The sequence below is a fragment of the Diadema antillarum genome, unplaced genomic scaffold (genome assembly GCF_040938485.1).
Source record: "Diadema antillarum isolate AM-2024a unplaced genomic scaffold, OU_Dant_1.0 scf00000078, whole genome shotgun sequence".
Classification (NCBI taxonomy): domain Eukaryota; kingdom Metazoa; phylum Echinodermata; class Echinoidea; order Diadematoida; family Diadematidae; genus Diadema; species Diadema antillarum.
In genome coordinates, this window is record NW_027270967.1 from 1,099,729 (window position 1) to 1,117,440 (window position 17,712).

Sequence of the window (17,712 nt, forward strand, 5' to 3'; positions counted from 1 at the left end):
ACTCCTAGCTCTGCAAAAGGACTGCGGCGTTTAGCGTTTCTCAGCATCACAGTGATTGTGTTCACAGGTTTCTGTAAGTTTTACCATGAATCTGATGCATATTCTTGTCTTGAGCCGAGTTGAAGTTTGCTGACTGTGCTGTGCTGCGTCTGTGTGTTGATGCCATCCATGACTCATGAGATGGCATGATGCTGATGATGTCGCCCGCTTGATTAGCAAGTGCTGAAGCTGAAAGACGTGATGCTTCGTTACTGCTTGAGGAGTTCGACTCTAGAGCAGAACCACCAGATGTCCACACAATCTAGATCTATATTAAGTCTACTGACTAGACTACTTCTACTTCAATTACTAGCTCATCAAGTGGGTTTAAATACAAGCAATCATTTGGTAAGCAGTTTTCATGTGTGAGAGATGCTGTACTGTAGTCGAAGTGATTTTATGCAGATGTGGAATGCAGAGATGAGATTGGAACATGGAAGTCTGAAATCTTTTTATTTATTTTGTTTGCTTTGCCACAAGCACTGCCACATAGTACAGAAACAGTTTAATAGTTGTTTCAATTCCATCATCATCATCACCAACATCACCACCATCACCGCCATATTGCCACCACTTTCATCACCATCATCACTGTCATCAGTATTCGTCACCATCATCATGTTCATAATGATGCCTCTCTTTATTCCCTTATTCCCAATATTCTTCTTTCTCCCTTTTCATTTAGTTTCAGTCATCTGGCTTCTTCTTGTGATAATCCTTCTCCTCAGTCCCTCCACCTCTTTTCTACTCATCTACTGCTGTACCGTTTTTGTCCTCTCCCTCTTAGTCTTAGTGATGCTACACCTCTTAGCTTTTTTACCATGTTACTTCTAATACTATACTATCGCCAGGAATTGCATGCCCTGGGTTCTTGGGTATGATTTCTGAATCAGATGACAGTGGAGCCATCCTCTGACAATGAAGCTCCATCTTGAACAAGATGTTGCACCCATGAATGCCCCCTTTGCATAGATGGCAAGTTCAAAAAAATGTTCTGAGTGAGATTTTCATGACTCATCATCTCGGGACGTGCGTATGTGCGTGAGCGAGGGGAGGGTGTAGGAGGGGGTGTCCGCTCTCCCATGGTTTGGAGCTTTTTTTCAATTTTTTAGCTCTTAATGGTGCAAGCTGGTGCATACTTAAGTGACTTTTTTTTTACTTGTTATGAAAGACAAAAAGGAATATTTATGCCTTCAATTGCAACTCTCACTTTAATCCTTTAAGCTATGCTCCCAATGCGTGAGAAAAATGGGTGTCGTGCGTGAGATCGTGAGACAGACTGAAATGCTTGAGTCTCACTTACAATGCGTGAGACTTGGTAGCTCTGCCTTTGACCGAGGTGTACGTGAAAAAAATAATTAGACCCCTGTATTTATTTATATGTGGCGATGATGCAAGGGTAGGGTAAATTGAAATCACAGGCCTTCTTTTATACATTGATAACAAGACAGTAAAACTTAGCTGTTTTGCGTGATGAGATCTCACTATACCATATCATGGACTTTTATCTTCATAGATCTTCAGTCTCTGCAGTGAAGAGCCACCGAGCTCCAACCAGATTATGAGCAAAGTTTGAGGGGACTTTAAAAAAAAAAAAAGAATTATTTTGATCCGATGAAATATAGATCAAACATTTCTTGCTGGAAATTATAAATGTTGCCTCAAGCAGCTTTATAATTAATATGTGAGTTTGAGGTAAATCAGACAATTTGCTGTCTTTAGTTATACTATAGCCGGAAATTTGTAAAGTTTCAGTGCCATCATTCACTAGATAGGAGACTTACTATACTTAATAGTGTCATTTTGGACTTCAATATTTAAAGAAAATAAAGAAAATGCAACATAATTTCATTTTCTAGCAAGGAGTATTGATATCATCAATATTCAGGAAGCAGGGAGAATGATATTACCTATGACATATTATGCCAGCAGCAAGTCGACGGAATGTCCACTTTTTATGAAAAAAAGAAATGGAATTCTCCTTGTATTATCTTTATTTTTTAATAAAAAATGACGTCATGAAGTGTGGTAAAATTTTAACATTTCATAACTTTTGAATCAATTCTCTGACTTTCCTCTTCAATGTTCAGTGATGTTTCTACTAGTATTGCTGCTTTTACTCAATCCTTTTTATGACATGGGCTTAGATATTAAATACACTGCTACTAGGGCTGCCAATATTTAATTTCACTTATTTTATTCATTTTAATATTTAGCAAAAAATATGGGGGATACAAAATGGTATGCAAAAAAAAAATGCAATTAACTTTCAAAACTGTATTCTACGCGATATACAAGTGTGTGAAAAATAGGTTGTAAAGCAAAGATTCATTACATATTTACTCAATGTTAAAAAACGTAAAAACATTCACACGTCAACAGAGCAATGCAGGTACACTTGTATGAGGAAAGTAATTGATTTGTGTTACATCATCTATTTCAGTAGGCACTCATAAATTTTATTGCATCGGGAAGATTTTTTTTTTTTCTTGTTTAGACATGATGAAATATTGAAGCTTTTAGGAAACTTTTTAACAGCAGAATCAAGGAGACTTGGTGCAAGGAACAGTGACCTTTGACCCAACCAACAAAGAGCACTACCCCCCCCCCCCCCCCCCCCCCAGTTCGCCCTCCCCACCACAATGCGCATTACTCCAAGACCCCTATATTAAGTAATGAAATGTATTGCTTCTTGCTGACCAATTTTGATTCTTTGGCTCTTAATTTGTAGTGTTTTGTAAATTATGAATTCATGAAAATGCTTGTCATAATCATTAATCATCGGTAAATACATGAACTGTAATTCTTAGATGGTTTATTTGTGTTATATTTCTGAACCTAGTTTAAGTAATATTATGTGTGAAACATAAAGTTCTGTGCTTCCAAATCATCTATCTGTCTCTGTCTCTGTGTCTCTCTCTTGTTCTCTGTTCATGTATCCCCCCCCCCCCCCAGTAATGCGGTGGTCATGTTTATTGGAGTCCAGATCACGTGCGTCCTTCTGCAATATTGACTTGTATTAAACAGGATTATTCTTAGTACTTTTGTTGTTGCAATGTCATGGCAGAAGCAGTCTTTGTGAACTGCACTGTAAAACTGGGTCAGAGTCCACTTGTTATTGCCGTCTGATCAGGTTTTTAGCTCACACTCATTGCCTCTCGCTGTAGATGACCTACTAACTGTTGGCAGAGCATGCTTGTAACTTCGCAAAGATAAGCTTGTTTGGATTTTCATGACACCGTTTTAACCAAAAGGGCACGTAAAGCTGGCCTCACTGCACAATGGGTCAAGTCCATTTGAAAGTGACACAGTGGTCTATTCGTTGGCTATAGATACAGTTTCGCAGGGATCAAATTGGACACAACCAGGGAAGGGTTTGGCTGGAGAAACTGAAGTCTCCTTCTTGTGAGAGCTGATTTTTGAAGTTGATGAACCTGTGTTCGTATTATGCAGGATGTAAGTTCTTGAATGGAATATTTTCCTTGGAGTTGGTGCTGCATGTGTTTGAAGAGGGAGGGAAGTGAATGAGTTCCAATAAAGGTGTTGTGAAACAGCGCAGGAGTGCGTTGGAGTAAAAGATGCACTCTGCATGCATCATTGATGCGGGAATGGTGTATACTGAATTGTCATAGTTCTTTGTACATTTGTACATGTATATGTACAGTGTATGTGTTTTATATGCTTGCTATTGTATTTTTTTCCTTTCTCATTTCTGTGCCGATGGATTCCGATGGGATCCCGTTTTCTTTGCTCATTTTTCAACTAATATTAGATAATTTTTGTATTAGGCTTATTGCATGTTGTGATGCAGATTTATTTCTACTTAAGATTTTATTTTCATGGAATACAAAAGTTTAGCTTTCAGTGGGCACAAGTGCCATTTTGCTAACTTGTGCCAACTTTGTGTTATGTGTGCTTCACCACCCCCCCCCCCCATGACATTCTTAGATTTATGCAGTCCTTAAACATGAATGCCATACTGTGCAGTGGAATCTTACCAGTTAACAGCAATAGCTCTTTGTGTCTTTGACTTTGTTTTGAGTGGCATCTGAAATATTTGAATGAAGATTACTAATCAACTTTTAGTATCTTAGGAGTGTATAGCATTTGATTATCTTTTTTTTTTTTTGGGGGGGGGGGGAGTTGGAGAGGAGCAAACAAAAAATGCCAAAATTCCTTATATGACATGACTATAACAATGGCCAGTTTGTGATAAGGGCAAGTCCAAGATAACACGCGCGTTACGTATGGGGACATTCAGAGACTTTTATGACCTGAAAAAATAGTGTTAATGGCTTTTGATCATATCAAACTTTATCATGGTGATTGATATCTAGGAGAAGTATAATCATGCAAAAAATGGAGAAAAAATGACCTTCACAATATATATTCTAGAAGAGAAAATATGTGCCGTTACGTATGGGACCAGAAAAATTTTGTTTTTTTGAACATTTTTTTCAACCTCAAAACTCTCTGAAAGTATTTCATTCTACAACTTGTAACTCACTGTGATGAAAGTCACAACACTCAAGATTATCATAGGTAAGTTTCGTGTCATTAGGTAAAAAGCTCTAATTACAGGTTCTAATTAAAGACAGACATGACGTGTTACGTATGGGACAGTTACGTATGGGACAGTTTGTCCCCCATTCATTTAGTGTGTGAAGAACCATGTTTATGGGTATTTTGCATAATTATTGAAGTAAAATCAGTTGAAACTACTCAAATACTGATCCAGATTGTCAAGGAAACAATATTCCCGAAATATTCACCATCCTAATCATATTCAATCATATTTTTATATTTTTATGACCAACCTGAGTATGCATGCCCTCTGTCCCCCATTCGTTTAGTGTGTGGAGAGACACATTTATGGGTATTTTGCAAAATAATTTTGTAAAATACCCATAAACAAATTTTTGCATAATTATTGAAATGGAATCAGTTGAAACTACTCAAATACTGATCCAGATTGACAAGGGAACAATATTCCCCAAATATTTACCATCATAATCACATTTAATCATATTCTATATTTTCATGACCAACCTGAGTATGGGGTATGCCCTATTTTTATCAGGATAGTTACTACTGAAAAATTGAATAGTTTAAAGTGTTTACTTCCATTGATGAAGGGCAGTTTGCCATTTCGTTTCAATAAAAAACAACTTGACACAAGAAATATTAATTTTTATAAATAAGCAATACCTGCTGCGTGGAACCCCAGTGATCGAGTAGATATATGATGTCTGTCTAGCAGTCAGGTCATTGATTCGAGTCACACCTCAGTATGTATACCCATGAATTTTGTCGTGGCTATTATTGAAACCTGAATAAGGACAATTTGTGTATCACTTGCAATAAAAAAAAATCATTTTACTTTATATTCTTTTTAAATATTTATATCACAACCATTTCAAATTGGATCTCCATCACTAAACTTTGAATTCCTCTAGTCTTAGGATTGTATGCTCTTTAGTAATTCATACAATTGATTTCCAATCATCTCATTAAATGTTGAAAACTGAATCCCCATTTCTACAAAAAAACTATACCATCCCTTTAATGCTGTTTTTTCATTGTGTATTTTGCCATTTTCCCCTCCCCCTTTCTGAAAATTGTTCAGTCAAGTACATGTATTGTTTAAAGTGTCTATAACTCAAAAAGTAGCGACAATGTTGGGATGCTTTCTTCAGGATGATTGACCATTTGTGTACTGAGAGACCTTCCCAGCTAGCTACATGCATTCACATGCATTATGTATGAGGATGTCCCATACGTAACGCATTTGTCCCATACGTAACATTATTTCAATGCCTTATAAAAAATATTACTTTTACTGTTTTTTCTTTTTTCTGTGGTATTTAATTTCTCTAAACAATAAATTAGAACTTTCCAAAAGGGCATTAATATAACCTTAGCAATTTCAGAAAAAACCTAAAAAAATGACCTCAATTTGTTACGTATGGGACATCTCATGATAGGACACGAGCTAATTTGCATAATCATTTGCATAATCCCTAAATTTTCATACCAAGTTAAACTATTTGATGAACTTCTTATGTCCACATATTAATCAAATATCATTTGCTTTCCTTTGAATTAATATGAATTTTTATAAATGTCCCATACGTAACGCTGTGTTTCACATTTATGCAAATGAAGCCCTTGAAATTTGCATAAATTTACGTAATATAATTTTTTCCTCCATGGAAATCAAAACTTCAACTCATAAGCTTTAAAATGATACCAAACATGTCAATATTGAGCAAAGATGAAATTTTGCCTTCTGAGGGGACCTTATCTTGGACTTGCCCATAAACTTACAGTTTAGCACTTGCTTTACAGTATTTCTTGAGGAGGGGGAGAAAGGGGAAGCAAAGGATGCCATAATTGTTCTGGATTTGAGACATATATGAGTATTATAGTGATTACAACTGTGATAAATTTATCTATTCAGTCATTCCGTCGTGATTCTGAACAGATAGACTTTAATCCTTGCCCTGGGAAAGGTGCACCAACGTCTGTAGTATATGGTATCAGAAGTACTCCAGCACAGCATTTAAATATTTATCTGCACTCACCCCCCCCCCCCATTTTGTTTGTGTTATGATCAGAGCAAACATGGGTAGACATGTTTGCATTTAAGCCTTGCATGTTTGTGAAGATTTCCTTTAATCAATCAAGCAGTGTAAATGTCATACTGTGTAGATCACACATAATAGTGTCATACAAGTAATATTTTGTACAAATATTTTGTCCTCATTGCAGTACTGATGGCTTCTGTTGTCCCCTGTACCAAAATTTAGTATTGAGATGAATACCCATTTCTAATTTGGTTTTGCTCTAGTGACAACCTGACTGATCTGATTTAAGAATGTCATGATATGAACTGGGAATTGGTATTATTGTTTTTGATTTGGTTGGTTAAGTTTTTTTTCTCAATAACTGTAATAAGTGACGCAAAACTATCAAAAAGTAGACATTTATCGAGGTAACATGGGGATGATGACAGTTGAATTGTTGTCAAAATATTGTAGATTAAGATAACATATTTGTCCGTTATTCTTCTTTCATAATGTACCCGGTACCAAGATGGTGTAAATGTCTAAATAGTGTTTGATTTTGAGAAGGGTTTCAGCCTATATGAGGCTTGATTTTCAAAACATTGGTCCACATAAACTTAGATAAAAGCCATGGAATTTGATCAAACTTTCTCACGCAAGTTTGTAATATTTTATTTTCTCTTATTTAACTGTTGTTGTCATAAGAATGTATCATTCTTATATCCATTTTAGCATATACCGGTACAGTAGTACTCTGATTTTTTCAATGTAAAGATCATGATTTTTGAAATCAAGCTGTCATACACATGAGTCAAATGAAGTACATACACTCACTAGTGATTGAATGGAATGAATAAAGAAGAAACGACAAGGGGGATGGTCCACTATAATGATGTTGATGTACACAGATTGTTTTTTATTGTTTCAGAAAATGTTGTTATGAAAGAAGTATCTTTGGCCCAGTCAAAAATAGTTTGCTCCTGTGAGTACTGATATCAAAATCAAACTACTGTAAAACACGATATTTTTGTGGCTTGAAATTTTCGTGAATTGGAGCCGAAGGCCTTATTCGCGGCATGAAATTTTCGTGAGTTGCCATTAACATCCAATGCATAATAGTATAGCGTAGACAAGAACTTCCACGTGCATTCTAATTTCGAGAATCCTGGCTCTCGCGAAATTCACGAAATTAAAATGCATGCGAACCTCCCTCGTTTTATAGTGTGATATCATAATACAGTAGTATCATGTATAATGCTAGTAAACTAATCAAACTATTATTGTTATCTAAACCTATGCAGATGATGTGGAGAGCTCTTATAAAGTTGATGTGGTAGGAGGTAGCCTGGATTCTGTGAGGATCATTGTACCCCAATCGCACTGCCATTGAACCCATTCAGACTGCATCTGGGTGGAAAAATAAAAAAAGATTAAAAAATGGATTTCGAATGCACCTTTGACATCACAAAAGACATCCTGCCCTTTGTTCTCAGTCAGAGGGACGAGGCAATAAAAGAAGGTAAGCTTGGCATGATCATCTTCTTGGCATGATCGTCTCAATCATTCAAAGACCGTTTGAACTGCCTTCCTCCCTTCATATCTCTCATTAGCCCTGATCCTCCTTTCTCTTGTCCAGTTTTGATTTTGTGGGCTTTGTGTGTAGTCAGCTGATTTTGGTGAATATATTATTATTGTTGATTCTTTTTTTTCACTGGTCACACAATGTCTGTGTAACTGAGGTATGTTCAAGTGGAAGTGTGAAGATATGAAGGATTTTTTTTTTTTTTAATGAAATACAACTGCTGTCACTGACACAGAATATTATGTCTGTGTCTTGTGTAAGAAGATAACTGTTGTTATGAAAGTTGAAGTAGTGACAAAGATCTCAGACATCACTCTTCACTTGTCTGTAATTTATCAGACTTAAGATTGTATCCCCATTACGTCACCTCAAATTTCCCTGCGTTATAGCATTTGTCTCAAATGCAAAATCTCTGCAGGGAAAATATGCATCATCACAAAGTGTTCAAAATGAGATATTCTCACAAAAAGAGATGTAATGTCAAGAGCCATAACTATCAATGAGCAAAGAAGTAATATAAGAAATGTTATCATATTAGATTTTGTATTTTTTGGGCTCCATATTTGATACAAAATGATCCCTAACACCACAGAATGACCACGAGATATATTCACTCATAACGAAAAAATTGAATGAGACAAATAAACCCTTGTCTAATGATAATCTTCTGCAAGTCATTTTCAACTTATTGCCCTTTCCACGACATCCTGTTACAGTATCAGTGTCATTTCCTTTGCTACCAGTTTGATATCTTATCTAATGATAGACAATGTGTCAGTCACAAGAATTTCTTTATATTTTTTAGTCATAAACTGGACTAATCATTGTGATCTATCTCAGGTTCAATTTCAACATGTCATTCCTGAGTACATCAAGTTCTACATGTCATGCTTATTTCACATGGTTTCCCTATCATGTGACTTGGATGGTATACAATGATTTGGCCAGAAGCCCGTAAAGCATGATCGCAATAGGGAAATGAAAGCACAAGAGTCACTGTAATTGAATTGAAAAATGATACGGTTATGGAAAAGAGAACTGAAACTTGATAAAATATGGAGCAGAAACGCATGATCCGTGCCCTGTTGTTACAGTTATAACTTTCTGACATTCATGCAGTCATAAAAACTTACATGGTATATACATTGTATGGAGATCATCAGAGGCTCCTTACATGTTTAACATGATCTCTGGTTCATTTTCTCATGAACCTATTTATGACAAAAAGGTGAAAGATACATAAGTTTCCAATTAGAAGTGACAAAGCCCTGTGACATAATCAGTGTATATAATATGCATAAATCAAAGTCCTTTAACTTTTCTTCGTGAAAAGGGGGCTCCTGCTCTTAAAATCAACTTATTACTATTATTTTTTTTATTGCAAGTCCAACTCTCAAATTCCAAGTCTTAAAGGAAAAAGGTTATTGTGATGATAACAGTATAGAAATATGTGTAGAATATCTAATGCTGTAAAATGCATTGAACGCCAACACTGTGGGACTGTGCAACATCAAAACAACTCATATTGTTACTATTGAAGAGCATTAGCAACATTTTGGAATCACTAGGTACAGTCATTTTTGTGATGAGAAATTAATGTTATTTCGTATTCTATTCTCTTTGGCATCATTGCAATGTCCAGCTGGTCAAGATATTGATGTGGCAGAAACCCTGGGGGTTGTTGGACAGGAGAGAAATGGGGCAATCCTTTACACGTGGGACGACCTGGCTCAAGTTGGTGACAATCACGTAGAGGTCACGCATGTTGGCATCTACGAACCAGCAGAACAGAAAAACAGAGTGAGTTCTTCATACAAACTGCACTTGTCTGATAGATATATAGTATGGATTTAAAACATTTTCAAACATGTTTTCATTTAGCATTCATGGCCGTTCACAAATCTGGGCACTTTTTCTGTCCTTTCACCATTTGCGTGTTTTGCATGTATCTATTAAAAGAGGAAGTTGAATGGCTCTGATATCCTGTTTTTTCAATCACAAAAACCAGATCAGCTGTAAAACAGAATAAATGAAGGTCATCAGATTGTAAAGAACAGTGCAGACACTTCCCTGGATACTGGATATCTGCCAGGGGAAAGTCACCTTCTCTCTTCAGGATATATGAACTGCAAAATTCATTATGATTGTGGTTTAAACAGATAATGAGCAACATGTGCCACTCTCATGCTGTTTTTGGTCCTTGGTACCAACATTTTTTGTTTGTTTGTTTGTTTGTTTTTCAAGTTTGTAGGGCAAAACTGATTGGTAGGGCTCTTCTTGGCTTTGATATGATGCAAGTCAAGTTTCTCTTCTTTCATCTTCTCCCAGTGCCTGTTTGTGCATGACTGCAAGATTCCTCTGGTGAGCTGCTCCATCAACTGGGAGCACAGTGTGCTGGCGTACGTCTCCAAGGAAACAAGGCCCGCCCCTGCCCGCACTGGTGATGATGCGCTGTCTATCACGTCAGTCAGTGAGCAACAAGGTACCGATTGCTCAGCGTGCTTCCGTCTCCCATCAAAGTCTTTGTCAATCATTATTCTCATCTAGAAAAAAAAAACCTTTCCAACTCTTTTGCCTTGTCCACGTCAAGTGAGCTGTACTGTAGATAGACTGGCACCCTCCGTCCAGTCCTGATTTTGTATCAAAAGTTTTGATTGCCATGCTACAATAAAGTCAGACACAAATCTCACAGTGAATACTTTCCATTCCCTCTTTAACACTCACTGTGCTTTATTCACCGATTGGCACACAGTCTGGAATGCTTTCTTTGCTGACAAAGACAGATGCGAGCTGGAAACTATTATTGTCAATAAATAGAAATTACCTTATCCCTTTAGTCCCCATTGTGTCACCTTGGCCTTCCTGTGGGACTAAGGCACATTGCTTCACCCTAATTCAACAACTAGGTCAAGTTTTGATGGATTTCTGAATGCTGATTAAAAAAAAAATAATAATAAAAAAAATTAAAAAAAAAGTTTCTGGGCACATAAAAGATTGAAGCCAAGTAACATGTGAATTTCATAACCTACAGTCAGTGAATGTGCTTTGTGTGATGAAGTTCTTGACTATAATGGTAGGATGTCAGTATTAGATATCATGCAGAGTTGACAGTACTGATGTAGATTTGTCACAACAGGTTTTCACAATTTGTTATCTGTGTCGGTAGATGTGTACAGAGCCTTTCTTGCCGAAATCCAGCCGCAGCATGCCATCTTTGACCTGAACCTAGAAAGGACGTCCCTCCTCCATGTCCAGTTCCTCTGGCCGCGGTCCGGTCAGGGTCCAACAGACGTGACAGCCACAACCAGCAAGGACAGCAGACTCCTGGTCTTTCTGCACAGTGAATGTAAGTTGGCATGGGTTGAACCGTCTGGAGGATCTAAAGCATGCCACACATCAAAGTACCAAGAAATTTTATCACAAAAAAGACATGTTTAACTACATCCATATAATCAACTTCTAACATGTGTTATCAGGAAATAATTTTCCTGGTATCGCATTGCAATTTGCTATGCATTTTTACACCACTGCTACACAAACTAACTTTTGTGTGGCAGTTTTCTTACATAGAAGTGTACAGGATATCATTGAAGATATTTTTCATCAACTGAAATTGCTATTAAATTTGACTTTGAAAATTATTCCCTGGTTATATTCATGTGTATTGTCATACTAAAGGGTTGTACTACTGATTGAGCCGTTATTTATCACATGGGCAGCTGTTCCTTCCAGCAAATGTGATAGGATTTATTAGTTTATGAAATTCAGATCAATACTTTGATTTTCATTCATTATACTAGTATACGGGTTAACAGTGATTAAAACCTTTAGATAAGAAACCAACACTCACACACACAAAAAAAAATGTTGAAAGTAAATATATGTGAAAAGAGGTAAGTTTTAAAAGTCTCATGTAACTCTTAATAACTCCCCAACCAGTGGCATGCACCTGGAATCACCACAATCTTTGTATAATGTAATATGATTTTCTGTTTGTATTCTATTTCCACTTGTATTGTATGTTGAATTGCCGGATGAATAATAATGATAATAATAATAATAATAATAGTAATAATAATAATAATAATAATAATAATAATAATAATAATAATAATAATAATAATAATAATAATAATAATAATAATGATAATAATAATAATAATAATAATAATAATGATAATAATAATAATGATAATAACAACAACAACAACAATAATAATAATAATAACAATAATAATAATAATAATAATAATAATAATAACAATAATAATAATAATAATGATAATAATAATAATAATGATAATGATAATTATGATAATAATGATGATGATAAAAATATCATTTATGTAATCCTGTGTACAGCATAGTGCAATTTTATAATAAAACAGTCATTATGACTTGACATTCAAGCCTTGTTCCCAACCCACCATACATATTTGTAGTCAATACGTTTTTGGCGGAGGCCATGGCATTCACATTTTTTTTTCTGGAAAATCGTTTGAAGGGAGTGGCTAGAGCAGGGAGGGAGTATATCAAGACATGTCACTCGCACGTCACGCACGTGGTTGCACAAGGTGTAAGTACGTGGCCCACATGCCACACCTGGCCATGAGGGGTTCCGTGCACATGGTAAGTGAGTTGCACGTGCTTACAACGTACAATCTCCATTCGATTGCCACGTTATCTTGCAGAGATCTTAATTACACATGCTGCTCACATATGGTGTCCCTGCGCTCTGGCATGTTGTAAGTGCGTGCGGGTGTGATGATTTTTCTGTCCGATGTCGGGGGTATGTATCAGATGACCTTTCAAGGTTCTTCAGAAGTCTCAGCTGCTGCTGCCGCCTCAAGATGCCGCCCATTCCACCGTAGAGACTCCAGGTTCTGTCCAAGAACTTGATAAGAATGTCGTTGATGTTTGACTTCTTACTGGCCAAAGGCTTAATGGTCTTGCAGACAGCCGTGGAGATGCTGGCCCAGTGGGATTAAGTGTTGTGGCTCCTCAGCTTGGCTTTGTTATCCTGTCTCCTCCAGCTGGAAGTGAAAATAGTATATTAACACATAAATGTACTTTCAATTAACATCTCCTAAAATTTAGAAATGAATGATTTCATGTTTGTACCATTAAGTATTACAAGTAAAATGTACAGCTGTGTTTGTTGTCATGTTTAAAAACTACAAATGTCTATCCATGCAATAACTTTAGAAAATCTTACCGGTGTTGTTTTCAAAGTTTACGTCCGTGGAAAGATATGTGCTCGTAGGAAGATGAAGTTGTTCGGTTGCCACTTCTTCCTGGCTGTCAGGGGTTGGGACGCCTGGCCTGACTTTGTCTTGTACAATTTGCCAACTGACGTTCGCATATTATGTTCTTAAACCAGCCCTGGATCTGTCTTCCTGTGGAACAGAAAAAGAAAGTTCCAAGATATTGACAATGCCAGGAGCTCAAATAATTCATGGTACATTATACAGTGCAATCCTACTTGGACAAGTGAAAGAGGTAATGCATGAAAGCACGCAGGTTTCTTCTGAAACAAAACATATGAAGCAGCACATGGAAAATCAGGATACTTACTGGTTGTCTGGAGATCCTTGGCCATCTCGTCCAGGAGTTTATCTTTCTTTTGCTGGCTCTGGTATTTTGGATGTGATTTATCGTAGGAGGCCGGGTTGTCCCTGAAAAACTCGACCGGACGCTCGTACTTTTTCGGTTGAAACAAACAGTTGGCCTTCTCCTTTGTCACAGTACCCAATTCTTCATAGTCTGACTCTTCTTCACTCCTCTCAGGCTCCCCTTCCTCTCTGGCCCTCCCATCTTCAGCGACTCGTTTCTGTCGGGCCTCTCAGACCGTATCCGCTGCCTTTTGAGCTGCAGCTGGCCCCTTCTTCACTTACTTTTTGGGCATCTTGGAGACGAAATGATGACACTCGTCCATCGACTTGACGGTGTGAAAATTTTAAAAGACTCACAGAGTTAGTGCGTTGTGCGCATGCTGATTGTAGAGGGCACGCATGTCATCCGTACTTAGGGTGAATCTGTAGCCCGAACGCAGCGAAAGTTTCTTACGTCCTAAAAGTGCCACGTCATGTCTGCGTGCTCCAAAATCTGTACTGAGGCAGTACTTACTACGTAAGGATCCCTACATTTTGCCCACGTTTTTGCAAGTAGACAGCACGCACTTGCAAGTACAGCTGGTTGTGACGGAGGCTTCAACAATCTGACAGAATTCTGTGTATGAAAGTATGTAGTCTAGATTTATGATATCCTACAACTTACGAATGCTTTAGTTGCATTATGAGTCAGGCCTTGCTTTGCCCAGTTTAAGCAACTTGTGATGATTACAATTGATTTGATGATGTCTTACATAAAGTTTGGAAATACAATGTAGATTGATTTGGAAAAGGATTTGCATTCTGGACCTTGATCTAGCCATATTTGTTTCTGCAGCATCTTGAAATCAACTTTAGGGATTTGAGACATGAGAGTTTTGTTTTTTTCATTTGTTTTTTTCATATTTTGGTTTTAATTCTCTCTTGGTTTTTACAGCTATTGGACTCTATAGAGTTCCTCTTGCCAGAATCGGGAATAATAGAATGGTAAGTATTTGTCACATCCCCACTCTTAATGCTATTGATGCTAGATAAAAACACTTTTACACAATGGCATCTTGCCTTTCTATTTATCTGATAGCTGGAATTTTTTTTACATCTTTTTCAAATCCTCCATGTCATAGAAACAGCAGATTTTATCATGAATGCTTGTATGCAGGATGGTAAATGATGGGTGTACAAAATTAAGAAGGTGGAATTATTAAAATGCTCCAGTTTTATTTTAAATCATCTAATGGCTCATAGTAAGAACTTTTGATTGTGGAAGCTGTTATGTTGTTTGTTTATTTGTTTCTTCCATTTTTTTCAAAATAGGAAATCACTGAGTGATGTGAGCTAGGGATAATGTTTTGAAGTCAAGTATTGCCCTGCAATGTTTGACAGAATGTATATGGCAAGCAACTTCTGAAAGTATTTTACTCTAGCCAGATAATAACAGATTTCAGCCATAGTTTAGTGTAAGTGGGAGAGGGAGGGGAAATCAATTTGATGCATGGCAGTGAGTTGCTCCATTTATGTGTGTACTGTGAATGTCTTCCTGATATGAAGCATACCTACAATGTATGTATGCAGCTTATTTAGTTTTTATCGAGCTGAGACAGAGAAACAGTCTCTGAGAATTCCTCTACTAAAGGGAAAATGAAAGTCATACTTTGTAGAAACAAGCAACTGGCATCATCAAATTTTGCTGCCTGGCAACTCGGGGGGTGGGGGGGGGGGGGGGGATGCTACAGATGCAGGGGATGAAACTCATGAGTGTACCTCAGTCTGTACCTGTTCCCAGTGACATAGCAGATGATTGTTTGGGGATGCTCTTTCAATTATAGAGTACGGAGATGATGATGTCACAGTCTTTTGTATAGCTATATGGTTCTAAACAAGATATACAAGCACAAGGCTTCAGGCAGTAGGTTAGATCCAACCAGATACGAGCATTGTTAGCAGTTGTTGTGTTAACCGATACTTGGGCTACATGACGGTGTATAGAACCAGTTTCCATTGCCATATGAATGGCTATGACATTACACCTTCGTACTCTGCAGCAAGTAGACAGGGATTTGTTTGCTCGTGTATTTCTACATTGCATATAAGGAAGTAGTCAGACCTACGGGGTAAGTGTTTTCCCAATTCTGTGCAGTTACTTCATTGATAACATTTATACAGGAATATATTTTATACTGTACAGAATCTTACATAGCATTCTGGTGTAACCTCCTTTAGATGGATTTCCAATGAAATACTCCAAAATTTACTCGGGCTTAGTCTCTATGGATCATTACCATTTTGACTTTTCTTTTTCCAGATATTAGAGTATGCTGTGAAATTTGAAGATGACCAATTTGATGAAGTAAAGATGATCAATTCTTTCTGAAGAAATATTCCCATAGGACCTGAAGGTTTGACCTTTGACTCTGCGTTTTTCAGATCAGTGGCCCTCCTGATGCCCAACCAGTAGTCAGCCGATTCCTCTGGGCCCAGTGGGACGCCCCCACGCAGCGGCTCTTTGTCGTACTTCCACGGACTCGCACTGCCAACGAGCCAGAACTACCCGCCGTCTTTCGGTGCTTTGAGTTCTTAGGTCAAGGGTCACAGACCACATTTACAAAAATGGTGAGGAAGGGAGTTGCAGCCTTCTTGCTTTGATAAGCTAAATAAGCTAACATGAGAAGCTTGTAACAGTTGTGCTTTTAGGATATGGAAACAGAATTTTTGTTCAATACATCTGAAAATAAACCCTTCCTTGTCAGAATAATTTTCATGACCTGGTTGTAAAGAGACTGATCCGTATGTTCTCTGCATCTTTATATCAAAGGATTTTGTTTTTTTCATCATAAGGAGTGATACGTGAAGGAGAATCGAACTTACAATTGAACATTGACAGCAGTGGCACAAGAGACTTGACTATTCACTTAACTTGTTTTTTTTTTTATCCATGACTTTGTTATCTCGTTATCTCTGTTTCATTGGGGAAGGGGCAGAAAACTTAGAATATTGCCATTGATCTTGTAGACTTCACGTTATCAATTTGACTGCAAATGCTTTATGAGGCAGATTTGCCCAGTTTCCACTCTGAACTTGATTTGCAAGGGAAGATTAGACCGAACTGTCAGTTAATCAGTGTTTAGTGTTATTGTTTCACTATGTGCCCGTCACAATTACTTTATATCTCATTGGAATTGATAATGTTTTATGTCCCTGTGTAGATGGAAATGGATCTTCCTCCAGACATCAAATGGCCATCCAGCAGGTGTGTAGTAATTTTCACTTCATCTATTTTTTTCCATTATTTGTAGCATTTTTCATATCGCATGTGTCATTTCTCATTGTTTGTAGCATTGGTTGCATAACAGTATTCGTAAGTGACAGATTCGTATCTTAGCATTATTTACAAAAATCACCTTTAGAACTGCATCTTCCACATTATTATTATTTTTTTTTTCTATATGTGTGTATATTTGTTTGTTTGTTTGTTTTTGATGGGCCAATCAATCCTGATGCATACTTGCATATGGTATGGTACAGTATATATGCTGGCTCATGCAAATTTATACCAAATGTAGAAAAACTTGTATGGGGGATGCGTCACTGTAATATTTCATGGTCACGGCTTTACCCATATTGCAGAGCTCGACACTAACTTTTTTGTTTGGTGGCCCGATGGGGCCACCAAAATCCTAAATTTCAAATTTTTGGTGGCCCGAGAGAAAAATTTGGTGTCCCCCTCCCCCCCCAAAAAAAACAATAAAAAACAATAAAAATCCTTTTTTTTTAATGAGTCAAATATTTAAGATTTATGATAGTAAGAATTAGAAGTTGGACATATCTACTCATAAATAAACTTCAACAAACTTGCAACACTCACTCTCAGGCATTCATTCAGTCCTTTTCATCCATCCTTTGAACAAATTTAACTGCT

General features: G+C 37.1%; 1 protein-coding gene across 1 annotated transcript in view; it reads left to right on the forward strand.

The window, feature by feature from the left end:
- Positions 1-3,427: 3,427 nt before the first annotated feature.
- LOC139717602 (gamma-secretase-activating protein-like) overlaps positions 3,428-17,712 on the forward strand; it is a 31,194-nt gene continuing 16,909 nt past the window's right edge. Inside the window, exons 1-8 of the mRNA XM_071629111.1 lie at positions 3,428-3,495; positions 7,907-8,124; positions 9,830-9,987; positions 10,516-10,669; positions 11,354-11,533; positions 14,734-14,783; positions 16,221-16,406; positions 17,000-17,043. Of these exons, the coding sequence (XP_071485212.1) occupies positions 8,043-8,124; positions 9,830-9,987; positions 10,516-10,669; positions 11,354-11,533; positions 14,734-14,783; positions 16,221-16,406; positions 17,000-17,043 (854 nt within the window). The 5' untranslated portion in view covers positions 3,428-3,495; positions 7,907-8,042. The remainder of the gene's footprint in view (positions 3,496-7,906; positions 8,125-9,829; positions 9,988-10,515; positions 10,670-11,353; positions 11,534-14,733; positions 14,784-16,220; positions 16,407-16,999; positions 17,044-17,712) is intronic.